Source organism: Aotus nancymaae, unplaced genomic scaffold (assembly GCF_030222135.1).
Source record: "Aotus nancymaae isolate 86718 unplaced genomic scaffold, 86718_ANA_hifiasm-v0.15.2.pri h1tg000011l, whole genome shotgun sequence".
In the NCBI taxonomy this organism is placed as follows: Eukaryota; Metazoa; Chordata; class Mammalia; order Primates; family Aotidae; genus Aotus; species Aotus nancymaae.
Genome location: NW_026988422.1, coordinates 15187654 through 15215592, shown reverse-complemented (window position 1 = coordinate 15215592; position 27939 = coordinate 15187654). Strand labels below are relative to the sequence as shown.

Sequence of the window (27939 nt, the reverse complement as noted above, 5' to 3'; positions counted from 1 at the left end):
AATACTCCCCTAACAATGCATTTAGCATTGAACAAAAATATGAACATTATGAACAGGTCCAATCCAACATGTTTCAAAACAATCAGATCCTTGGAAAACTGTTTTCCATAAGTACCCCTTGCCATTCATGGAGAAGTTATGAGGCTGTCCAAGAATTTATTCATGGACATTCCCATACTACTAAAATCATATAAATGGGTAATATAGTTTGGATATTTGTCCCTGCCCAAATCTCATGACGAAATCTAATCCTCAATGCTGGAGGTGGGGCCTAGTGGGAGGTGTTCAGAGCATGAAGGTGGATCCCTTAAGAATGGCTTGGGCCATCCCCTTGGTGCTAAGTGAGTTCTTGCTCTGAGTCTTGTTCCTGCTTTTGTCATGTGATGTGCCTGCTCCCTCTTCACCTTCTGCCATGATTGTTAAGCTTCCTGAGGGCTCCCCAGAAACCAAGCAGATGCCAGTACCAGGCTTCCTGTAAAGCCTGCAGAGCCGTGAGCCAATTAAACCTCTTTTCTTTACAAATTACCCAGTCTCAGGTGTTTCTTTATAGCAATGCAAGGATTGCTAATATAACGGGCTCCCAACACATAAAGCATACAGCAGCCACAAAATAATTAGAAACACTATTAAGCAACGCCCACTAAATTTTGAACAAAGATCAAAACATAGCATAGGAATATAAAACAAGTGCACATTTCTTACCCCTACAAAAAAAGGGGCATCTTTTTGGTTTTGTTATTGCTGTTTGTCTAAAAACTATGGTGTGTGCATGTGGGTATATGTGTATTCCTTATAGAAAACTTGAAAAATGTAGAGATAACTTAGAAAGAATCACCTTCCCCTACCGGCCTCAGGATCTCCTGATACCAATTCAACAACCATTATAAAACCCACAGGCAAAACCTGTCTTTAGGCTCTCAAACATCTGTACTGTTGCCTGTCTCCCAGGATGACAACTATGGCTATTAAGGCTATGACTCTAATCTAAAACATTTTGTTCTTCAAATTTTAGAGCTAGACAGTATCTTAAAAGTTCATTCATTCCAATCTATTATGCCTGTCCCTATTTATTCAGCAGGAAACAGGCATACAGAAGTTAAGTGAATTGCCCAAGAGTCAGATTTGAGCAGGATGGAAACTAATCCTCTAATCGTTAGGCCAGGCAGGGCTCTGTCCAAGTGAACACATTGAGAATGAATCTTCACAAGAGATGGGGCTTCAGTTACTACGTGGTTAGACTATCAATGAGCCTGGAAGGTAGACCACAATGGAAGTGTACAACCAGATGAAAGCAGCTGGGCAAACTTTTGGCTAATAGGCAATTGTACTGGCTCTAAAAAGAAGTTGCAAATAGGCCAAGTGGTCAAATGAAGGAGTGTGACCTGGGACAGATGATCACAGGAGCAATGTTCAAGCCCCACATTCCCTGGATATCTGAGCCAGTTAAGTCACAAGAGCCATTTCTGATTGGCTGCACTGCCAGGGCAGGGTGGAAGACGAGAGTATCCAAAAGAGTCTCCTTAGAGTATGAGGATGAACTAAAGGAAACCCTCAAACCAGCCAGATTTCTTCTCAAATCAACAGGTGTATGTCCAGAGGTCATGCATCTCACAGTCCTTTCCCCTTAAGCCTCAATCCAATTCATCAGTCCCTCAGAATCTCATCATTCCCACTTCAAGGTTGTGTCCTCACAGCTAAAGCTTTTGTCTTTGACTAAATGAATCTCTATCAACTAAAAGAATTAGTCTAGCAGTTTTAAAGGTCACGTTTCAATTCTCTCTGATCAATCCAGGTCATTTAAGTCTTTGGTTTTTTTTTGTTTTGTTTTTTGAGATGGAGTTTTGATCTTGTCATCCAGGCTGGAGTGCAATGGCACGATTTCCACTCACTGCACCGCCGCCTCCTGGGTTCAAGTGATTCTCCTGCCTCAGTCTCCCAAGTAGCTGGGATTACAGGCATGTACCACCATGCCCGGCTAATTTTGTATTTTTAGTAGAGAGAGGGTTTCTCCATGTTGCCCAGGCTGGTTTCGAACTCCTGATTGCAGGTGATCCACCCGCCTTGGCCTCCCAAAGTGCTGGGATTGCAGGCGTGAGCCACCGCATCTGGTCTTCATTTAAGTCTTTAGAAGAAATCTCTTCACCCTTATGTGGGCAGTTTGGTACAAATATTCTTTATTTTGGCAGACCCTATGTCTGAATATAAAGTTCAGATTATTTCTTCTTCATGTCTTCCCATGTTACAACAGTGGTACAGGCTCAGTGTGAAGAGTGAGACTCGTATTTGCAAGATCTCAAGATGCTTGCCTGTGGATGAGCTCTTTCAGCTGTGCCAGTTTGTCGCTTTTTAGTGCTTCCCGGATGGAATGGAAAAATCCAAAGTAGTGTTCAAAGTTGTGCATCATAAGCAGGACTCCGGCCAGCAGCTCATTGGTTACCAGCAGATGGTGGATGTATGCCCGAGTGTGATTCTTACAGCAGTAACAGGAGCATCCTCTCACCAGCGGGTTAAAGTCCTCCTGGTACCTAAGAAAGAAGTCACAGTGACATTCCAGAAAATATGGAATACATGAAATCCACAACCTCAGCCATCCATTCTACTGGTGGTTACCAGTGGTTAATAACATCACTGGCACATGTTCAGTGCTGTGCACTTGATTAAAATGGCAATATGGTTAAAAGTTAACAAAGAGCCAGGCGTGGTGGCTCACGCCTGTAATACCAGCACTTTGGGAGGCTGAAGCGAGGAGATCACGAGGTCAGGAGTTCAAGACAGGCCTGGCCAACATAGTGAAACCCTGTCTCTACTAAAAAAACAAAAACTAGTCAGGCATGGTGGTGCACACCTGTAGTCCCAGCTACTTGGGAGGCTGAGGTGGGAGAATCATTTGAACTGGGGAGGTGGAAGTTGTGGTGAGCCGAGATCATGCCACTACATTCTAGCCTGGGCAACAGAGTGAGACTCTGTCTCAAAAAAAAAAAAAAAAAAAGTTAACCAAGAACACAATGAGTCAGGGAGACCCTGGAGTTTTTCTCTGACTGATGCAAACTCCAAGTTTGAGGTTACAAAGGAGCATCAGAAGAAATTCATGTGGTCACTCACTCATTTTGAGTATTACTAATCACATTGTAAAGGCACATGTTTAGGAAACACTTCTTAAAGTCTGACATTTAGGAGAGAAGTGAGTGACACTTCTTTCCCAATTACCACCAGAATTATTATCAAAAGACATGGGAGACCGTCTACTTACGCAGCTTTTTGCAGTCTACCAAACACTTTCACATACACTGTCTCATTTAACCTTCACATTCATTCTTGGAGATAACCATTTTTACTCACATTCTGCCAATGAAGATTACTGTGGGGGTTGACAGGGACGGCCCTGGAGCTACCCTGAATGAATTTGATTCCTGGCTTCACAACTCACTTGGGCAAGTCACTTAATGATTCTCTGACTTGTTTCTCATCCATGAACCAAAGGTAATAATAGTGCCTATCTCCAACAGCTGTTACAAAGATTAAATGAATTAGTATAGTAAAAGGGCTTGAACACTGCTGGGCACATACTAAGCACTGCATAGGTGTTCACTTGCAACCTCCCACCTCCGCCTCCCACCATGCCCAAATAATTTTCTGTATTAGAGACAGGGTCTTGCTATGTTGTTCAGGTTGGTCTTGAACTCCTGGGTTCAAGTGATCCTCCATCTTTAGCCTCCCAAAGTGCTGGGATTACAGATGTGAGCTACCATGCCTGGCCAGGTGTTACCTTAAACAACTATTAAAAATAAGTGAATTGAGGTCAGGAGTTCAAAACCAGCCTGACCAATATGGTGAAACCTGGTCTCTACTAGAAATAGAAAAATAAGCCAGGCATGGTGGTATGTGCCTGTAATCCCAGCTACTTGGGAGGCTGAGGCAGGAGAATCGCTTAAACCCAGGAAGTGGAGGCTGCAGTGAGCTGAAATCATGCCATTGCACTCTGGCCTGGGAAACAGAGCGAGACTCTGTCTCAAAAATAAATAAATAAATAAATAGTAAATTGACCAGACCAAAGTCACCCAGTCAAGAGCAGAGCTAGAATGTGTCTACAAACCTCAAAAGCTTAAAGTCTGGTACTCATAATAATAGTAAAATTTCCAACTAAATCTATAACACAAATGGAATTTTAGTAGTAACTATTTATAGTAATCTAACATTTAAAAAACATAAATCATTTGAGAGTCAGTGGATAACAGAAAAAAAAGGATAAAAGAAAAGAAAAACAAAACAAATCTATCTCTGTGGCTATTTTTGAAGAAGTCAAATATGGTAGACATCACCATTTCTGATCTACAATTAAAGGAGTCCCAACAGAACATAGGTAAGAACTAGGATTTTCACATTCTTTCATAAACTCTCAAGCCTGTACTATCAGTAGATAGACATAAATAAGTCACAAGCCATAGGATTTCCCTTTACATAAAACAAAAAAACCCACCCCAGCACTAAAGTGAGTGCATAGGCTCAAAGGAAAATCACTCACTGGTTCACTGATGATTATCACTTTTGGCCAAATACAAAAATTGCAATATATAGGTTCAGTATGCCTAATCTGAAAATCTAAAATGTGAAATGCTCCCAAATTCAGAACTTTTTGAGCACTAACATGATGCTCAAAGGAACTGCTCATCGGAGCATTGCAGATTTCAAATGAGGGATGCTCAGCCAGGTTAAGTACAATGTAAATGTTCTAAAATACAACAACAAAAAAGAAAAGAAATCTGAAACACTTCTGGTTCCAAGCATCTTGAAGAAAGGATATTCAATTCAATCTGTATCTTAATTTGTTCTTTGTAGAGATAAGTATTTTATTTAAGATTTATAACCTGTATCTAACAAAGATGACTTAAGCATGCTACAATTTAAAACTTTGTTGTGTTTTATCTTGAAATCCTTATTATGCTCTAAAGGAATGAAAGATACCAAACAATGGATTTGGTCTAATCTTTCTGTCAGCTTTTCTAAGGCAATTATTACCTGGCTCTAGTTTTCTGATGAGACAAAGTATACAGATTCAACTGCAGGAAAAAAAAAAGTTTTTTTGAAACTGAATTTGAGAAGGCCTAAACAATACCCAACTATTAATATTTTATGAAGTCATAAACTGAGAATAGTCCCATAAACTTTTAAAGCAGACTAAAATTCAGAAGTCAGAAAGTAAAATCCAAACTTTTAAAAATTTCTTACTTTTTTTCCTTCAGATTAATTTCAAATGATGTTATTTCTTGGTTGCAACCTGTTGTTTCAATTTTCTTTATGTGATCCACACATTTTATTTCTTCTTGTGTTCCATTTTGTTGTAATACTGAAGGACAAACCAATAAAAAGCCTTGAATGATGATCAGATAAGAAGTGGCCATTGGGAACATTTTACTTTTGTTATTATTTTATGATCTTTGACTCTGTAATTTTGCTTCTGAGAATTTATCCTAAGGAAATCACACAAGAAAAGGAAAACAGCAATATGCTCCAAGATGGTCACTGACCTCTTAACTACAACACCAAAACAATTTAGAGATTCAATAATATCTAAGCAAATTATGGTTACAAGTACATAACATGCAATCTTACCATCAAGAAATGATTTAAAAAACAGTTGGTGGTCAGGCATGGTGGCTCATGCCTGTAATCTCAACACTTTGGGAGGCCGAGGTGGGAGGATCATTTGAGGCCAGAAGTTCAAGACCAGCCTGGGCAACATAGCAAGACCCCATCTCTATTTAATAATAAACAAATAAATAAACCAACAAAAGTTAACTGTTGTTTGTGTGTGAGTGGGTGTGTGTGTGTATGGTGGTTATCACTATCCCTTATTACAATGTACATGCAAAGAAACTGGGCTTTGAACTACCTATATTCCAAATAGATTGAAGCAGAACACAGTTTTAATGTATATATTCTATATGGAGCCTCTGGCCCTCTGCGGAACCCAGATTATCCAGAATTAAATGGCAATCTGAATTATTCCCTTCAACTCTCTGCTTTAAGAAGAAACATTCCTTGCACTGCAAAAGAAACACCAGCTACTCTAAAAAAAAGGCAACTGCTTGGAATAGGGATAAGTAGTTAAGGGGTATTTTGGGAACAAATGATAACAAATCTCAGTGTTGGTCCTAGAAGGACAGGTGGTCTCAGGAGAGTAATTTTATCAAGGTCAAAGGAATAAGGGAAGCGACCTGAGCACAGGGCACAGCGCTGTTATAATTTTGTTCCCATACATTTGCATGCTGATGTGGGAAACCAAAATAAAGCCCTCAGCTGGCTGCAGTGGCTCATTCCTGTAATCCCAGCACTTTGGGAGGTTAAGGCAGAAGGAGCACCTGAGGTCAGGAGTACAAGACCAGCCTGAACAACACAGCAAGATCCCATCTCTACAAAAAATTTAAAAATTAGCCGCATGGTGGCATGCACCTGTAGTCTCAGCTACTCAGGAGGCTAAGGTAGAAGGATTGCTTGTGTCCATTAAAGCTAAACAAATTAACTTTTACCAAGGAGTTCAAAGGTTTTCTTATAATTTTCATCACATTTCACTCTGAATGTTCTTTTATCAGGAGTTCAAGGCTGCAGTGGGCCATGATCACACCACTGCACTCCAGCCTGGGCAACAGAGTGAGACCCTATTTCTGAAAAAAAAATTTTTTTAAGCCCTGACATTTTGGAAAACTCTTGTCATTTGCAAGAATCGCTGCCAAATAATTTCTCTGGAATTCTCACTACATAACTGGCAAAGGACTTTAATTTACTACACACACACACACACACACACACACACACACACACACACAATAATACTTTGTTTAAATGTTTACACTATTTCCTTTTTCCTAATCATGAAGAAATTTGGCTTTCTCTGGCCAAAAATGACCTTGTTCATTACAGAGAACTCAAATCAGGTTCTTTTTAGAGCTTTGCGTATTCCTGGTACTGAATGACTAACAGTTACCTTTGTTCTGGTGGAAATAACTCAGTTTGTATATGAAGACATGAAAATTTATAGTGTTAATGGTATACCTATCCGTATATATTATGCTTTGGTCTGTCTAAAAGGACAGTAAAATCGACCCCCTATATATTTAAGAATTTGATCAACTTTATTTATTTTTGTTTCCAGGAGTAATTCCATTTAGAGTAATGGTTAAGTTGCTTTCTAAAAGTACAACAATCTGAATAAAATTTTAGTTACCTGTGAGGAATAAAATGAACCCTTAAGAAGTTTCTGGTCCTATTCAAATTTAAGGTTGATGTGGTTAAGGAAGAATTCCAAGGACAGCAGTAAAAGGAAAAGGAGACCATCCTGGTCAACATGGTGAAACCCCATCTCTACTAAAAATACAAAAAATTAGCCAGGCATGGTGGCGTGTGCCTGTAATCCCAGCTACTCCGGAGGCTGAGGCAGGAGAATTGCCTGAACCCAGGAGGCGGAGGTTGCGGTGAGCCGAGATCGTGCCATTGCACTCCAGCCTGGGTAACAAGAGCGAAACTCCGTCTCAAAAAAAAAAGGAAAAGGAAAGGCCATTTCTGAAGGGCAGAGGGAAGAGTGGGCAGGTGACACTCTCCTGAAAACCTACTTCAAGCAACTCCAGCCCAAAGTCTGTATCCCAGCTCCTTTTCTACCACCAGTTAAGTGTTAGAATCTGAAACTGACTTTCTTGACTTCTAAATAACTAAACAATAAAATAAAATGGCAGTCCTTCAAAGCAACATTAGCAGAGGAAAACAGCTGTCAAAGCTGGGTGTGTTAAGAAAACAAACAAACAAAAAACCAAAATGCAAGAAGTAACACTAGGATCAGAGGATCATGAGTCTCTCTGTATTTTAATAGCATAGGGTTTGCAAAGAAAAGACAAAAACTCTTTCATGAGAAAACAAATTAACTTTTACCAAGCAGTTCAAAGGTTTTCTTACGATTTTCATCACAATTCACTCTGAATGTTCTTTTTTCAGGCTGTTAACAGAAGAGGTTTTGTTTTTCTTGGTTCTGTTCATTATAAAATCACGTCCTAATATTGATGAGCTACATGTATAGTATTAAGTACCCGGCTTTGTGTGCCAACATGCCAGAGCGCACAGATAAGAAACGAAGGTGAAGTTTTGTAAAAGACTGGCTTTATATATACATATTTCTGTCTTGTGACTCAAGCCAAAAATTAATAGGAAATGGAAGAAACTTAAGGATAAGAAATTAACTTCAAAAGACTTACGTGTCTCTTCAGGATTCGGCTGGTAATCAAAGTTGAAAGTTAGGGCACATCCCCGCTCTGTTACTTGATAAGGGAAAAAACTCTCAAATAAGTCCACTCCTCTTTCAATACACTCGAGCACCTCATCTGGTCGACTAATACCAGATATAAGCCTGTAAGAGTAACAATAAGAAGAGTGATATGAGGATAATGCAAGGAAGGAAATCAGAAAGTCCTTTTTTTTTTTTTTTTTTTTTAATTATACTGTAAGTTCTGGGGTCCATGTGCAGAATGTGCAGGTTTGTTACATAGGTATAGATGTGCCATAGTGGTTTGCTGCATACATCCCTCTGTCATCTACATTAGGTATTTATCCTAATGTTAGCCCTCCCCAATCCCCCCACCCCCTGCTACCCCTTCCCTAATCCCCCACTCCCTGACAGGCCCCAGTGTGTGATGTTCCCCTCCCTGTGTCCATGTGTTCTCATTGTTCAACACCCACTTATGAGTGAGAACATGAGGTGTTTGATTTTCTGTTCTTGTGTCAATTTGCTGAGAATGATGGTTTCCAGCTTCATCCATGTCCTTGCAAAGGACATAAACTCATCCTCTTTTATGGCTACAGAGTATTTCATGGTATATATGTGCTGCATTTTCTTTATCTAGTCTATCATTGATGGGCATTTGGGTTGGTTCCAAGTCTTTGCTATTGTAAACAGTGCCGCAATAAACATACGTGTGCATGTGTCTTTATAATTGAAAGTCCTTTTAATGAACAAGGCACTTAAAAAAAAGTAAGAAAAACACCACTCATGGTTAGAGTGTCAGGCAGTGGACAGCAAGGTGTAGTAAAAAGATCACAGGGCTTTGGAGTCAGAGAGACTGGGGCCTGAACCCTAGCTTTGTCACTTCAGAAAGATTACTTAACTTCTCTGAGTTTTAGTTTTCTATTTTAAAAACAAGAGGAATAATATATACCCCCACAGAATTATTGCAAGGATTAATGAGATATTTATTTGAAAAAGCACACAGTATATTTCTTTCTTTTTTTTTTTTTTTTTTTTTTGAGAGGGAGTCTCACTCTTGTTGTCCAGGCTGGAGTGTAATGATGCAATTTAGGCCCACTGCAACCTTCACCTCCTGGGCTCAAGCAATTAAGTAATTCTCCTGCCTCAGCCTCCCTAGTAGCTGGGATTACAGGCACCTGCCACCAAGACCAGCTAATTTTTGTATTTTTAGTAAAGACAGGGTTTCACCATATTGGCCAGGCTGGTCTTGAACTCCTGACCTCAGGTGATCTGCCTGCCTTGGCCTCCCAAAGTGCCGGGATTATGGGCGAGAGCCACCATGCCCAGCCCATAGTATAGTTTCTGATCCCAGAGAGAAGCTCGATAAAGGTTAGTTTCCTTTCAACTCTTGTCCTTTCTGAACAACCTCCCTGGTCATAAACTAAACTTTATAGTATATCTTCTATACACTATACAGATTTTTTAGGAGTGCAAAGCTGTGTGCTTTATTTCTTGCTGAAATATTTTGCTTGTTTTAATTGTATTTTGCCTATAATAACTTTTCATAATTGGTGCAATAAAGACATTTTAATCTACTATATCCTTTATAAGTTAATTTACAAAGCAACTCTTGCTGTCAGGATTTCCCCTCTTGCCATAGGATCTAAGAATCTTGTTGGCTTTTTTTATATTTTCTCCATTAATAAAATGTCTGCACTTGGAATGAGATGGTGTTTTCCAAGGTACATGTTGAGCATCCTTAATCTGAAAATCTGAAATCCAAAATGCTCCAAAATCTGAAACTTTTGAGCACCAACATGACACTGAAAGGAAATGCTCACTGGAGGATTTTGGATTTTGGACTTTCAAATTAGGGATGCCCAACCAGTATGTACCCTGCAAATATTCCAAGATCCGAAAAAATCCAAAATCTCAAGGACTTCTGGTCTTTAGTATTTTGGGTAAAGAATACTCAACCCGCAATAGGTAAGACATTCTGAGAACATTAATGGCACTCAGCCAGGTTTTGCCACTCCATGAAAACATGTGCAGATGCACTAGATCAGGGCTGGCTGGCTGCTGCTCTTTTTTATGTTTGTTTTTCTACCTATAGCCCCTTGCTATGAACTGGCACAGAAAAGCAAAAAAAAAGGCTCATGTAATATTAAATAAGCAGAACTCTTAACTATATGCTGGTTTTCCTGACTACAGTTTCTTTCAAGTAAAGTAATGTTTTAGAACTCCTATCCAACTGAAGCTGGCATTTCTACACACTTATAGAAAGAAAAACTATCCCAGCTTTCAAATTCAGTAACAGACATCTGTGAGCACTTAACATGCATATGTCCAGAAAATGACTAGAAATACTAGTGCTGACATGTTCTGTGCACCAGAGTGAAACAAGTATAGGAAAGCGAGCAATGAACACAAAAGAACTAGGTTAAAATTGGGAGGCAAAGGCTGGCTGGGGTGATGAAAATACCTTGTTCTGGGTGGTGTTTACACAAGTGTAGACAAGTGAAAATTAATTGAGCTGTATGTAAGATTCATATGCTTTCCTCTAAGTTGTACCTGGATCTTTATAAAAGTAGTAAAATTACGTATATTATATACTATCCGACAGCTCTAGAGGAGTGTAAAGCAGCACCCACAACCAAACTTCTTAATATACATGCAGGAAAAAGGAATGAATATTCACGTTAAGTAAGATTAAAAAAACATTAAAAAATGGCTGGGCATGGTGGCTCATGCCTGTAATCCCAGCACTTCAGGAGGCCGAGGTGGGTGGATCATGAGGTTGGGAGTTCGAGACCAGCCTGGCCAATATGGTGAAACCCTGTCTCTACTAAAAATACAAAAAAACAAGCCGGACGTGTAGTCCCAGCTACTAGGGAGGCTGAGGCAGGAGAATCACTTGAACCCAGGAGGCAAAGATTGCAGTGAGCTGAGATTACGCCACTGTACTCCAGCCTGGACAATAGAGGGAGACTCCATCTCAGAAAAAAAAAAGCCATCAAAAAATGTAGGTAGCCTAATACAACATCAACTGCATTCAGAAACTCAGAATTTGTAGCGTTGAATCTTGCAGATCGTCTTTTCTTACCAGCACAAGGTGAATCCTGCAGTTTATGGAAATCTAAGAAACAATCCTACTACTGTTGTCAGTCCTCTCAATTTCAAAAGCTGACACCACTCACTACCGGCCTCAAATCTAAGAGCTTCTTAAATTCTTGTTGGTGAAGCTCATCTTCATCCCACTAGTCATCCCTGATCCGTCCTCAACTTTCCTCAATTTAAACCAGAGTTCCATATGACTTTATACTTGGTCTCCAGGTACCACGTTATAATGAAGAGACAACAATATTTGTGATTGCCACAAGAATGAGGGGAAACAGTATAATACTTGCTCTCACTTATGAGGATCAAATAACATAATTCACATGGCAATTATGCTCTACTCTACGTTCTGAAATCAAGGCCAGGACAGCCTTGATGGAAACTCCCGAGCCTTGGTGCCTCGACAGACTCAGCCCAGAAAGGACATAATCAAAACATCAAAGGCACGCACAGACACTATGTAATATACAATACGCCAGCACTCCTGCCCTGCATCCCATGAGGCCGGCCTGTGTCCTAACTGAACACTAGCCTTGGTTTGTCCTCCGGCAGCTCCGCAGTGACTGATGACAGCAAGCGTAGTCTAGTCTCCAGGGTTGTTGGATTTCCTTGAAAACCATCCAGAAGGAAGCCACCTACGGGCCGCTTGGCTGTCTCTCGTGCTGACCTCAGCCTCTCTTCCATCACATCTCCACCTTCAATCACGCCAATGATCACACTCTTCTGAAGGACCTGAGATAAGAAAGGATGGCATGCTTTTAACCATTTTCAGTAACAGAGACCTCTGTTTAAATGAACTTTTCATGGAAGTCCAATATAGAGAAGAAGCCTCAGTGAAGCTGCTGCAGCTGAAGCATTAAGGGGGATGGTGCTCCCTCTTCCCCAAGAACCTTTAGGGCTCCAAGGAACATACTTTGAAAAACATACTTTACCAATCAAGTAAGAAAAGACTGAGGAAGAAGAGGCATTTAACATGTAGTCTTGTTCTGGTTTAGATTAAATTAAATCAGGTGCAGTGGCTCAGGCCTGTAATCCCAGCACTCTGGGAGGCCAAGGCAGGAGGATCGCTTGAGCCCAGAATTTCAAGACCAGCCTGGGCAACATAGTGAAATCTTGTCTCTACAAAAACAAACAAACAAACAAATAAAAAAAAAAACCGGCCAGGCACAGTGGCTCATGCCTGTAATCCCAGTACTTTGGGAGGCTGAGGCGGGTGGATCACTTGAGGTAGGGGGTTCAAGACCAGCCTGACCAACATGAAGAAACCCCATCTCTACTAAAAATACAAAATTAGCCAAGTGTGGTAGAGTATGCCTGTAATCCCAGCTACTCAGGAGGCTGAGGCAAGAGAATCACTTGAACCCAGGAGGCAGAGGTTCCAGTGAGCCGAGATCACACCATTGCACTCCAGCCTAGGCAATGAGTAAAAATCTGTCTTAAAAAAATAAAATTAAATTAAATTAAAATTAAAAAAAAACAAAATTAGCTGGACATGGTGGCTTGTGCCTATAGTCCCAGCTATTTGGGAGGCTGAGGTGGGAGGGAGCTTAAGCCTGGGAGGCGAAGGTTGCAGTAAGCTTAAACTGCCACTGCACTCCATCTGGGTTAACAGAGACCCTGTTTCAAGAAAAAAAATTAAATAAATAAATAACATGTATGCTAAGCAGGTACAAAAGGAAAAGGACAAAGGAAGAGTTTTAAATTGTGTAGTGACTACCCAGGCCTGCTTTAGCCTACCTCCAAGTCTCTTAGCTAGAGATAACTTTAGGAACATAGAAACTGTTGAGACAACTGTCTACTCACAAACCAATAAAATAAAGACCACAACCACATACCATCCTCAAAAACAAATTCAATGGACCTAATATCTAAACATAAAAAATATACGAGTTTTAGAAGAATTTATTGAATATTTTTACAATCTTGGAATAAGAAAGGCCTTCCTAAACAAGCTAAAGCTTACAGAAAAAGGTTGACAAGTTTGAGTACAAAAACTTGCCAGGCATGCTGGCTCACGTCTGTAATCCTAGCACTTTGGGAGGCTGAGGCGGGTGGATGACTTGTAGTCAGGAGTTCAAGACGAGCTTGGCCAATATGGCGAAACCCCATCTCTACTAAAAATACGAAAATTAGCTGGGTATGGTGGCATGTGCCTGTAGTCCCAGCTACTCGGGAGGCTGAGGGAGGAGAATCGCTTGAGCCCAGGAACACAGGAACCCAGGAGGAGAAGGTTGCACTGAGCTGAGATTGCGCCACTGCACTCCAGCCTGGACGACAGGGCAAGGTTCTGTCTCAAAAACAAACAAACAAACAAAGAAACAACCACCCTCCCCCCCCCCAAAAAACAGTAAAACTTCTCTAGTAAAATGTACCATCAACAAAAACAAAGGAGAACTTACTCTTTGGACGAATAGTTAAATATCTACAGCATAAAATGGGCTCCAACAAATCCTCTAAAGAAATGAATGACAACCTCATAGAAATCTAAGTACAATACATAAATATGAAATTCAGAAAAATAAATGTGACTGCCCTATACACATAAGAACTACTAAACCTCACTAGTAAGGTAATGCAAAATTGGAAACAACGAGATACCATTTTTGCCCATATAATAACGAAAAGGTTAATACACAGATAACAACATAGAGGAGGTCAAACTGTAAGGGAAATAGTACTTATATACCCTGATAAACACAGATTAAAAATCAGTTCAGCTTCTTAGAAAGGAAAGTGGACAGCACTTATCGAAATGTCCATGCTTTTATCTATGGATCCTAAAATTCCACTTCTAACAATCTCTCCTATAAATATATTCATTCACATGCACCAAGGTTTATTTACAAAGATGCTCAGAATAATGAAAAACTGAAAAAAAAAAAACACCTAAATAGTGATCCATAGACTAAAGGCTTATATAAATCATGATATACACACAGTATGGCTCCCTATGCAGCTGTTTAAAAAGAATGCAGTAGATACAGCAATATATGCATTGACAGAGAAAGTTTCAGGATATTGTTAAATGAAAAACAAGCAAATTGCTGAATATATGATCATACTCATGCAATACAGCTATGTATATCTATGTATTAATTATGTGTATGTAATTGCAAAAAATAAGTTTTGCAAGAAAATATACAAATCAACAATGGCTCTCCAGTAGAAGAAAGGGATGGAGAGAAGGCCTGGAACACTGTGAAAAGGGAATTTCACTCTTCAGTTTAAGCAGAAGGGACATAATCAGACTATTTCTCTAGAAAGAACACTTTGGCTATCGTGTGAAAAATAAATTAAGGGTGAGTATGATTAAAGAATGGAATAGCGGACAACTTTAATAATCTAGGTGAAAGATGAGACGACCTGGGCTAATGATGCAGTGGCAATGTGGATGAAGAGGAAAGATAAAACTTGAAACCTCATCAGGAAGTAGGATCAACATAACCTGGACTAGTTGTCCAAGGAGAAGATAAAGACAAAGTCTCAAATGACTCCTGGCTCCTGTTTTGCAAGTCCAGGGAGATGGTGATAAGAGCAAAAGACAAGGACTCCTAGAAAAACAGTGGATGAGGCAAGATGATTACTCTGTTTTGTGTGTTCTGAGTTTGAGGAATCAGCAGGATGTACAAATGGCAGTCTTAATCACTGAACCTAAATGAACCTAAAGGTATGGCTATGTGTGATGCAAACAAGACTGCCCATGCTAGAATGGCAGACACTTGGCATGATTCACTCTCCACTCCTGATTCCACAGTAGATACCACTCTCCACTCCTGATTCCACAGTAGACATGACTTTCTTCCTGCTGGACCCAACCACCTCGGAGGAAACCCGTTCGCCATCCCTAACCCAGGTAATATATGGAGAAGAAAAGAAAGCCAAAAACAGAATCTTGGAGAGCTTCAATACTGAAGGGCATTCAGAATAAGAGGAGCCAGTGAATAAGACAAGCAAGGAATCACGGGAAAAGGAAAAAGAGGTATGCAGATATACAAAGCAAACAGTTACATAGGCCTGCCTGCTTAACATGACTAGCATGATTACTTGGGAAACTCCCTTTCATGAGTGTAAGAAGCACGAGGATACAATTTATTATCTAAAATGGAACACTTGAGATAAGGGGGGGCAGTATTAATAACCATATCAAGATAATAATAAGGGATATGGAGACAGACTGCAGCATTTGACCAATAAATATGCAGAAGTAAGGCCAAGTGCAGTGGCTCAGGCCTGTACTCCCAGCACTTTGGGAGGGTGAGGCGGGCGAATCACGAGGTCAGGAGTTTGAGATCAGCCTGGCCAACAAAGTGAAACCCCAATTCTACTAAAAATACAAAAATTAGCCAACGGTGGTGGCACGTGTCTGTATTCCTAGTTACTGGGGAAGTCGAGGCAAGAGAATCCCTGAACCCAGGAGGCAGAGGTTGCAATGAGCCGAGATTGCACACTGCACTTCAGCTTGGGCAAGAAGAGCAAAACTCCATCTCAAACACACACACACACACACACACACACACACACACAAATATGCAGAAGTAATATGAAATAATGAGGCTGATTGCAACAACATAGATGAGGAACTTGAGGCTCATCTGGCCTTTCTAGTAATCATCTTTGTCACACTCCCTGTCCTGCTGTCTGCCTACCCAAACATTACTAGTCCTACAAGGATAATGACTGGCTCAAAACAATTATTAGCAAGCCACCAACACTAACTGCCCAGACCCACAGCAATGTCCCCACACCAAACTCCTGTTACAGATACTGTACATTCTAATCAGAATAACCATGTTTCCTCTAATTATTTCACTTATATTAATGCTATTAGCCAAATTATATGTTTATTGCTAAACTCATATAATGATGTTCCTCAAACTCAATGTGCTTTGCCACAGTGGGATGTGATCATCGTTGGGGATTACTCTACATAAACAATCTCAGATATTAAAATTCTCCCCTCTGATCACTATCTTCTGTTCCCTCATCTCTGCTATTCTCTAAATTCCTTTTCAACTTAATTAACTCTGATGTCAGTATTCCTGATTTACCACTACAGCTTCATCTTCCTCACCCCATCATAACTATTCACCATCAGCAAACATTTACTGAGGGCTTACTCTGCGTCAGGCACCCTGCTGCATGATGAAGATACACAAATTATACACAGAAATTGAGCTTAAAGAGGCCACAGTTTAATAAAGACAAACACATAAAGAAATCATTGCAATACAATATGATTGGGGCTAAAATATAGCTACATACTAATTAAAGGGGCAGCAAAGAATGAATTGAATTCCCTGGAAGTATCAGGAACCAGTTGTATTGAATGATATATGGCACTTTGGGAGACCAAGGTGGGTGGATCACCTGAGGTTGGGAGTTAAAGACCAACCTGACCAACATGGTGAAACCCCGTCTCAACTAAAAATACAAAAATTAGCAGGGCATGGTGATGCATGCCTGTAATCCCAGCTACCTGAGAGGCTAAGGCAGGAGAATCACTTGAACCCAGGAGGCAGAGGTTGCAGTAAGCCAAGATTGCCCCACTGCACTCCAGCCTGAGCAATGGAGTGAGACTCTGTCTCAAAGAAAAAAAAAAGAGTGATACATGGAATGAAATGAGCCTGATGTGGAAGCAAAAGAGGGAATATGGCTAGAGATAAGAAAAGCAGAAACAGTCCAGAAGGAAATCTGTGTACAGAATCAAACAGGCTAATGCCTCAAGGAATTCCAAGCAACTCAGAAAGGCCAGAGTGCAAGTCACAGGAGAAAGTAGCCCACAGTGAGCTGGAGGAGCAGGCAGAGGTCACATCATAGCAGGTTGTCCATGCCACGTAAGTGTTGAAGTGGAGGGTCATTAAATTCTTTTAGGGAAGTGGGCAAGGAGCTCACATTTGTGTTTTTAAAATGAGAATGGAGGCGGAGAGAAGAATTCAAAGGTAATTATGTACATAAGAGATGATGCAGTTATGGCTTAAGGTGGTCATAAGGAGGGGGAGATTCTAGACATATTTAGGCAAATGGGATTAAGAAAGAGTGAACAGTTGGGTATTAAATATGAGCGAAGAAAAGGAGTCTTGAAAAGCTCAAATTTCTTGGCTGAATGCAGTGGCTCACACCTATAATCCCAGCACTTTGGGAGGCTGAGGCAGGTGGATCACCTGAGGTCAGAGTTCCAAGACCAGCTTGGCCAACATGGTGAAACCCCCAGCTAAAAACACCCAGCTATACAGGAGGCTGAAGCCAGAGAATCCCTTGAATATGGGAGGCAGAGGTTGCAGTGAGCCAAGATTGCACCACTGCACTCCAGCCTGGGCAACAGAGTGAGACTCAATAAAGAAAAAGAAAAGCTCAAATTTTTGGGTGAGTAACTTGGTGAATGCCATAAATGGAGATAAAGTATTGAGGAAGAAAAAACGGAACAACAGGCTTGTGGAGGTAAGATGATGAGTCCATTCACTTTTGAGGTGGAGAGATAGTCTAGTGACATAACCTACCTATAGCCCATAGTTCTAAAGCTAAGAAGAATGATCTTGATAGTATATACAATTTTAGAATTATTCAGCAACTAAAACTAAGGGAAAGCTGCCCAGGGACAACATATAGAATGGAATGAAAAGGGAAACCCAAGATAGAATCCCAGGAAACAATAATACTTAGGGTTCAGAAAGAAAATAAAAGGAGAGAGTAAAAGTAGACAAAGAAGTGAGGAGCACATCAGCAGGAGGAGGAACAGAAAAGGTGGTGTCACAGAATGTAAGGGAGGCAAGAGTGTCAAGAGAAAGGAGTGGTTAGTGGTACAGCCTTACCTCTGACTCCTCCTGCAGCCGCAGACAGTTATCCAAGAAGAGAAGTGATCGGTCAACAGACTTTCTGGCCCTTTTTATGGAAGTTGCTTCCTTACAAGATACTTCTCCATCGGAGAGGCATTGGAACCAGTCTGGCTGAAGGGCCTGCTGAATTGCCATGAACTTGGAAACAGTCATTTCCACTCGTCCTGAAACACCCCACACAGATGCAGACTGCCATGGAGCAAAATAATGAGGCAGGAATGAAATGCAAATAAAAATAAAATAATTAAAATTATAAAGCAATAATTCTTTACAACTGCAGAGATGGTGACAATTCAATATCCAGACATGGTGGGTAATAGGATCTTACAGCTTACGGAGAATCCCTCAGTGGTCATATAAGATAACTTTTGAGGTAGCCCCCAATAATTCTTTGTTCTCTTTTCTAGCCATCTTCCGTTCTCCCCATCCCACCTGCCCCACCCCTACCCAACCCTTGCTGTTCCTGAATACACCACAGACGTTGAATCTCTGCTCTTGACCATACTATTCCTTTTGACCAACAAACCCGTATTTCTTCTTTTTTTAAAAACTTTTTTTATTGATACATATTTGTACACTTTTATGGGGCACAGGTGAGACTTCTTACATATATAGCGCATGTAATAATCATGTCAGGGTATTTGAGTATCCATCACCTCAGGTATTTATTATTTCTAGATGTTGGAACGTCTACTTCTTTGCCTGGCAAAATACTAGGTGTCCATTGAGACACTGAGTTCACATATTTAATCTGATCTCCAAACTTCCAAATCAATCACTCCTCTATGTTCTTGCAGTAATTTGTACTTATTTCTTTTATAGAAATGATAGCATTTATTGCACCATTCTATATTTATCTGACTACAGTATCCCAATTCATGCTTGTATCCTAAAAGCACAGCCTAGGGCCCTATACACCTTTAATATCTAGTGTTTACTAGACTGAATTAGATACAGAATTAAAGACTTAAATCTCCTAGTTCACAAGAATATAGATATTAGTAACACTCTATCTTTGAGCTAAAAACAAAACTACCTATTAAGACATTCCAGGTAACTGTTGCTGCAAAAAAACAAACAAACAAACAAAAAAACTACCCTTTGACCCAGCAATCCCATTACTGGGAATATACCCAGAGCAATATAAATAATTCCACCACAAAGATACATGCACACAATTGTTCACTGCAGCACTATTGACAATAGCAAAACATGAAATCAACCTAAATGTCCATCGATGATAGATTGGATAAAGAAAATGTGGTACATATACCACTGCATACTATGCAGCCATAAAAAAGAATGAGGTCACTGGGTCTCATTGTAATCCCAGCACTTTGGGAGGCCACGGCAGGTGGATCATGACATCAGGAGATCGAGACCACCATGGTGAAACCCCATCTCTACTAAAAATACAAAAATTAGCCAGGCGTGGTAGCACATGCCTGTCGTTCCGGCTACTCGGGAGGCTGAGGCAGGAGAATCGCTTGAACCAGGGAGTCAGAGGTTGCAGTGAGCCAAGATCGCGCCACTGCACTCTAGACTGGCAACAGAGTGAGGCTGTCTCAAAAAAAAAAAAATATATATATATATATATGTATATATATTGAGGTCATGTCTTTTGCAGGAACATAGATGGAACTGGAGGCCATTGTCCTCAGCAAACTAATGCAGGAACAAAAAAATCAAATACCATACATGTTTTCACTTATAAGTGGGAGCTAATGATGAGAACACACGGACACAAAGAAGGGAACAACAGACACTGGGGTCTACTTGGGGGTGGAGGGTGGGAGGAAGGAGAGAAGGAGAAAAGAAAACTATTGGATATTAGGCTTAATCCCTCAGTGATGAAATAATCAGTACAACAAATCCCCATGACAAAAATTTACCTATGTAACAAATGTTTACATTACCCTGAACCAAAAATAAAAGTCAAAAAAAAAAAAGGAAAAAAATTCTATCTTTGGTTACCCTACAGCATCCCTTTTCTTAGACAAGATCAACAAGGACATAGATGGAGAGCCAACATAGTCTTTTTATTTTGTACTAAGGCATCAGAATTACTGCTTAAATGATTCTTCTCTCCCTTATAATTTGGGTAGATAATGGAAGTCAAAGTATTTTATTTTTCGTTTTTTTTTTCTTTTTTTTAAGACAGAGTCTTGCTCTGTTACCCAGGCTGGAATGCAGTGCAGTGGTGCGATCTTGACTCATTGCCACCTCTGCCTCCCAGGTTCAAGTGATTCTCTTGCCTCAGCCTCCCAAGTAGCTGGGATTACAGGACCGTGCCACCACATCCGGCTAATTTTTGTATTAGTGTAGATGGGGTTTTGCCATGTTGGACAGATTGGTCTCAAACTCCTAAGCTCAAGCCATCCACCCACCTTGGCCTACCAAAGTGCTAGGATTACAGGCGTGAGTCACCACACTCAGTCCAAGTATTTTCTCCAGAATTCAAACTACAAAATAAATAGAAGCCTAAAACAGGAGAATGAGTAAAAATAGTGTTCTTAGGGACACAATTAATAAATATCGCTGACATTAATAAAGTGAGTGCAGGAAAAGTAATTGCATTTGTAAAGCAGCAGTACACGCTGAAGCCTTGCCAGAACGCTGTCCTAAGGGGTAATGCCAATGGGGCCACCTCTCAAGTGAACACTTTTAATGAGGTGCTTTTGATATTGTTCTTCACTAGACAAAAATCTCTGGCTGTAGACCCAGCAGAGAGTATTATATTGAGGTTCTACTATATATAGTTATACATGTGATAATACTCATCAGCAACTTCCCCCACTCTTCCTGAAGTTGTTAAAACTCAAACAATGCACAGCAGCAAAAGACTATTGTTTTCCGCTATCATAGCAATTTCTTTTTTTGGCACGTATTTGACCCTCCTCTACCCTCAAATTTTTTTGCAACAATGAAAACGCTGAGGGTATGGTTTTCCTCATCTTAACCTCATCCTTAGACAGCCCTATTCTAACTCTTATAAACCATCCCATCCCACTGTAATTATCGAAATAAGGAAAAGGTGTAAGTGATCATCCCAGGCAGTGGGATCTGGGCATCCGATGGATACACCATAGGCTGACTTCCTGGGACAAAACTGTAGCCTTGGAGACCCTTCTGAAAACACACCTTGTTTGTTACATAACCAGCCGGGCAGGGACTGACTGGATCGTGCAGGGAGCAGTACAAGAGTGATTCTGGCATGCCTGTACAAACGAAAAAAAAAGAACCCTTGAAAGTGCTTACATCAACAATGACGCTGTATTACAGCAGGGAACAGCTTCACAATGTGTACTGCTGAATAAAGCAACTCTAAACACGGTCAATAGGTGGTACTGGACCTTGGAATTATAGGAGGCCTATCAATATGCATAAAAAGATTACTAATCTAAAGAAAGAATTAAATACAATGGTTCATGTCTAATATGTACTGAGTTGTTACAAAGGAAAGATATATCTTAAAGCACAATATATAATGAAAGTATTTAGTGACACGTTGATCTCATTTGATTTTATTTAAAGAATTTAATATCAAATGTGCTCATTCCAGGTACCATTGAAGGGGAACTAGATATGGGAAAGATAAAATGATATGGCTACAAGGTGATCTCACTAATAATAAATCTCAAGAATATCATGGGTTTGTAGGGGCAGAATTTTAGAGAAGCTATAGGATACTGCAAATGGATCTCATTCTTAATAAGTTTCATTGATTCATGATGACAGTTTCTTAGGTTCTTCAGTCAAAAAGACAGTCATTTTTTTAAAAAATGCAAAAAAATGTTTAGTAAACCATGTGTGCTTAAATATCATATGCTATGGCACATTTTCGCTAAGAAAAAAAAACAGGATTCCACTGAAAAAGACAAAAACAAATAACCAAAGCAAGTTTAAAACCTCTATAGTTTTTTTCACTTTATTTTCTATAATTTCGTTATTACAATTATCTCTAGAAAGCTTACATTAGCTATTTTCACTTAATTATATGCTTGTATACTTTAAAGCTGGTTATTAAAATTGGCCTCAGGTCAAGGAGAATGATATTCCATAAATTCCTCTACTAAAATACAGGGCCTTGTGATAACCAAGAGGATATCATGCAGTTGCTCTCAGAAGCAGAGGACTCAATAACCAATGGAAACAGGATTTTCATTCAAGTGAGTCCTAGATATCGGAAAAAGCTTCAGGAGAAAGTGGTCTACAGAAGAACCAGTGTTCTAGCTGTCACTGCTAAGCTTTTCCTATAAATAAATAGATGCGTACATCTGCATATAAAATCCCATTTCTGGAATTAAGGATAATATTAACATGTCAGAATACAGCCGTATATGAATGCTTTATCCTCCCCTGAATGTCTGAGGTTCAAGCATGATGAGATGACTTTAGAGCTCACACATACCCCATGCAAGCTCTCACTGCTGAGTCAAATACTCAGGAGCATCTGCCCTACACCTGTCTACTACCACTTGGCTCCCACTCCTAACCTGGGTAACTTTTACGCTTCCTTGACCCAGTTAAAATGCCCCTCATCTTCTCTCTCAAGAATGCTTTCTCTGGGTTTTTATGGAGGCTTAAAGAAAAAAAAATCCTTTCTTTATTTTGACCACCTTGCAGGTTATATGCTCCGCCGGAGCAGGTTATATGCTCTGCCCCCTGGCCTGTCATAATATACATACATATCCCTAATCCTGTGAAGCAGTCACCACAATTTTTACTAGAATTCTCCATCTTTATCCCAGCAGGCTCCGAATTCCACGAGAGCAGCAACTGTTTCCTATTCAATCTTGACTTGCCAATGCCTAGTTCTTAGATGTTCAAAAAATACTTATTAAAATTATGAATAAATAAATATATGAATGAAAGATCAAAGAGGCAATAGCACCTCCAAACTCCAAATTAACACATCACAAGGCACATATAAATAACTTAATCTTTACCTATAAACTTTCCAACTCCTTCCTTATATTCTGTCAAGACTTCATGATGTTCTGCCCTATAAGCAAAACAGAAAAATACATAGCATAATAATGCATCATTGTATGAATACTCTGTACAACTAAAGCCCTCTTCTCCTCACCCAAATAAGTTACATCATAGTAAATGCTGTCTTGAATTACACCATTATTCAAGAGTTCTACCTAACTAGGCTAGGTTCATTAGCCAGAACAAAGGCCTTCAATTTGTTAGTGGTTCTGTGAGACATGAAACTGGTAAAGATCAACTCCTTCAGAATACTTGAATTTTCTTCTTTCTCTTGCCCCTTTAAAATTGCTGTTATTAACACAATTCTACAGAGTATTGTGTTAACTGGTCATATAGTAGGCCTTTCAATTAAGAATAAAAGTCAGTTATATTACACAAAACGATCTAACTTCTTTAGTTCTGCTTCCATAAAGTAGTACTAGCAAGTATATGTGCAAAGGCAGAAATAACTTTGAAGCTGGTGCATGATGACAGCCCCTGAACTCCAAGTATAGCTCTCACAGAGCATTCGCTGCCCTGTCACCCCTGGGAGCAGTGGCAATGGGGCAGTATGGGACTGTAGGATTGGAGGAAAATTGAAGCCGATCTAATATACAGGTCTGGTCTGTGGCTTCCAGCTTAGGGCCAGATGATGTATAATATATGATACCTCTCTTCTGATTTCATTATGAAAATCAACAGATTATATATATAAACAAAAAAAATTTCTCTTTTTTGTACCTAAGGTAACTAGGCTGCTACCAGAGATGATACTTGAATCATCAGTTCTAACACTTACAGGGATGACAGCGTAAGCTGAACCATGGCAGGAACCCCGTGGATATTATGCAGCGTGTGATGGGTGAGGTGTGGGGCAGAGCCAGTCTTGGTGTACAGAAGGCAGCCTGGAATGTCCATGGTGTGGTCCCTTGTTTTGCCCAGGTTTTTTATTTTTCCTAGGCGACAGCCATTAACTGCCTTGGTAAGACTCAGCTTCATCCTAAGGAATTCTTCTAGGTCCTGATAAGAAGAGAGCATTAAGTATAAAATGAGCTTTACAACATCTAAAGGCCAAGCATTTTGCAAAAAAAAAAAAAAAAACTTCAGAAAAATGAATGATAGCATGCTTATTACTGCTTCTAGTCTAAACATTTTCTTAGATATCAGGAACAGGGGAATGAGAAAAGACACAAAGAGAGTAAGACAGCTTCCCTAAGGTTCTAGAACAATATGTTGGCATCAACTAATTTTAAATTTAGTCACAGATTTTTCGTCTGAGCTGATGAAAACTGAACAAATGAAAGAACAGAAGTAGAAAGACTAATCATGGAAAGAATGCCATGAAGTCAAGGCTCTCTCAGCCTTGAAAATGTGTATAGAGAACAGTCACACTGCTTAGGCCAATGGATTACTGAGATAATCCATTTTTTTCCTTTCTCCAATTTGAGAGAATGCTAAGTCAATATAGCAATTTTTTCCTAATAACGCTGTTAAGTGAAGAAAACAGCATCCTGGTGTTTATTAAAATATATGGAAGAATAAATGTCAAAAGATAAACATTATCTCTGAGGTGGGATCATTTCCCAATTTCTTCTTATATGGTATCCAAACAGAAGTGAGAAATGGTGTGGCGCATACACGTGATCCATAAGCAATGTGTCATTACTTTCATAACTGAGAAAGACTAATGTTTGTTTAAAGAAAAAATAAACTTTCTAACCTCTATAGATATATAGGGAAAAAATCAAAAAACATTATGAATTATTTGTTGGCTGCTCCTAAATGATTTAGTATTCAGTGAAGCAAAATATCAGGTTCCAGTTTTAAAATGCACTACAGAACTTGATAAGCACATAAAATCATCTGCTAAATGTCACCAGACATACCAACATTTTACAAACACTCCATTACGTCTCTACAGCAAGTACCATACCTTCTGGAATTCTTGAAAACTGGGCCAGGCCCAGTTTTATTAGTTGATGAATGAGCTATTAGAGAGGCTCCGACCTTAGATCTCACTTTCTTTCTTTTCTTTTTTCTTTGACACAGAGCTCTGTCACCCAGGCTGGAGTGCAGTGGCACGATCTCGCCTCACTGCAATATCCACCTCTGGGTTTAAGAGATTCTCCTGCCTCAGCCTCCTCAATAGTTGGGATTACAGGTGTGTGCCGCCGTGCCCAGCTAATTTTTATATTTTTAGTAGAGATGGAGTTTCACCACGTTGGCCAGGCTGGTCTCAAACTCCTGACCTCAGGTGATGCGCCTGCCTTGGCCTCCCAAGTGCTGGGATAATAGGCGTGAGCTACTGTGCCTGACCAGATCCCATTTTCTTAACCATACTCTGAAAGCCAACCATTGTTAAAATGTCACCAAAATAAGACTTACCTATCATTAGTTAAATATATTCAAGAATGAAAACATTACTTTTTTAGGGGACATAAATTCTTATATTTAAATAAAATAGCCATCTCTGTCATTAGAATCTTAGACATAATAATAACTACTTTCTATACGGTCTAAGAAGAGATTTTATGCTAAACACAAATTATAAAAACTAATATATGTTTGATAAAAGCCTGTTCAACTTTCTATAACTATAACATCATTCTTTCAAATTATCACAAAAATAGAAACCTAAAAATAAGTGTCATTAGAACCCACAGAAATGGAGACTGGTAAGGGAAAAATGCTACATTTTAATAAATAGCAAAAAAGTGATTTTTTTTTTTTTTTACAAACCCTGTTACACATTTAAACTGCTAAAACAAGAAGGTTCATTTCAAAAAATTGTGAAACTACCCTTCTAAGCTAATAAAAATATACTCTAGAAAACATAAGAATCATATTGCTTACCTATTTATCAGATAATACTGATTTCAAGTGATAAAAATATATTTTATATTTTAAACCAACAGAGCTCTAACACGAAATTTAAGACAGCATTCTGTAATCTAAGTAGCTCTGGAGAATTGAAGCAGGAGGAAGCACAAAGATGAGAAATGTACTCCAAAGCTTAATGAATCAACACCTGTTGTTCTGACTGAATATTGAAATCAACCAATATGGAACACTAGATTTCCTGAAACATAAATAAGAACTAATGAAAATTTAATGGACCAGAATTTTTAAATGCTGCAGTAACTTAAGCATTTCCTACTCTCACATACATCTGAGAACAGAAGAAACTGTGTTGCCTGGAGCTATTTCAGAAAGGGCTAGAGACAAGAACTTGCTGGCTCCTCCAAAAATACTCTCTCATCTGAGCTGTGTAACGTATGTAGAGAGTTTAAATGTCCACATGTGAACTGTGTTTTTTAAATTAAATTCACATAAAGGTTTGAAGAACCTTCATTATAAAGAACCTTCATTGGGTAAAACTAGTATGTTTGAAAAATGAAGTGTAGAATTCTAGAATTTACTAACTTTTATTATCTCTCCCCATCAAACCATGCTTTCATTTCTCCAGTTTATTAATAAATGACACAAATGACTGACAATCAAAGCTTGTGTTTTGATTATTAATTCCAGGTGAAAACTGTGTTAATTCCAGGTGAAAACAACAAACTCCATTGCTTTAGTACACCTGTGCTTAATATCCCAGTATTATACAATTGCCATTAGACTTTAGAAATGCTGAAAATAGTTTATAGAGTTCCATTACTACCAGAGATTTCCACCTGGGAATTCCTCATCACCACCTCACCACCATCTCCTCTTCTGCCATTTTATTGTAACGAGTCTGAGACTAGGCCTGCTTAGTCAGAGGCTTGTCTAGAACCCAGATCTCCTGCAAAGAAGCCTGTACTCTTTTTATTATGTCTTTTTTTTTTTTTTTTTCTTTGAGACAAGGTCTCACTCTACTGCCCAGGCTGGAGTGCAGTAGTGCAATCATGGCTCACTGTAGCCTTGACATCCCAGGCTCAAGTGATCCTCCCACCTCAGCCTCCTAAGTAGCTGAGACTAAAGGTGCCCAAATACCCTACCTGACTAATTAAAAAATAATTTTGAGGCTGGGCACGGTGGCTCAAGCCTGTAATCCCAGCACTTTGGGAGGCCGAGGAGGGTGGATCACGAGGTCAAGAGATCGAGACCATCCTGGTCAACACAGTGAAACCCTGTCTCTACTAATACAAAAAAAATTAGCTGGGTATGGTGGTGCGTGCCTGTAATCCCAGCTACTCAGGAGGCTGAGGCAGGAGAATTGCCTGAACCCAGGAGGCGGAGGTTGCGGTGAGCCGAGATCGCGCCATTGCACTCCAGCCTGGGTAACAAGAGCGAAACTCCGTCTCAAAAAAAAATAATAATAATTTTGCAGAGATGGGGTCTCATGATGTTGTCCAGGCTGGTCTCAAACTCCTGGGCTCAAATGATCCTGCCTTGACCTCCCAAAGTGCTGGGATTACAAGTGTGAGCCACCACACCCAGCCAATTATGCCTTTTAAGTGAGAGTAAATTTAATGTGCTAGGAGATGTATTCAGATTTTTATTTTTTTAGAATATCTTGCAGCATACCATGGGCACTTAAGAACAAGATTTTTCAAAAGTGTATGTGAAACCTATGAAACACCTTTTTGTTTTTTTCCCCTAGAACACACCGTGGAAAGTCATAAAAAGAAGGCGGCTTTTGGTTGGGCACGTTGGTTCATGCCTATAATCCCAGCAGTCTGGGAGGCCAAGGTGGGCAGATTACTTGAGCCCAGGAGTTCAAGACCAGAGCAGGCAAAATAACGAAACACTGTCTCTACAAAAAATACAAAAAGTAGCTAGGAATGATGGTATGCACCTGTA

The 27939-nt window shown here is 39.7% G+C and overlaps 1 protein-coding gene across 1 annotated transcript; it reads right to left on the bottom strand.

Annotated features, from left to right (window-relative positions):
* Positions 1 to 379: 379 nt before the first annotated feature.
* Positions 380 to 24167, bottom strand: QTRT2 (queuine tRNA-ribosyltransferase accessory subunit 2). Its single transcript, XM_012463985.2, has 8 exons — positions 23951 to 24167; positions 23127 to 23182; positions 21319 to 21395; positions 18154 to 18366; positions 11877 to 12076; positions 8241 to 8392; positions 5227 to 5344; positions 380 to 2525 (listed from the first exon to the last, which is right to left on the bottom strand). The coding sequence occupies exons 1-8, from the start codon at positions 24148 to 24150 to the stop codon at positions 2294 to 2296; spliced, it is 1248 nt and encodes a 415-aa protein (XP_012319408.2). The 5' UTR covers positions 24151 to 24167; the 3' UTR covers positions 380 to 2293.
* Between the last annotated feature and the right edge of the window lie 3772 nt (positions 24168 to 27939).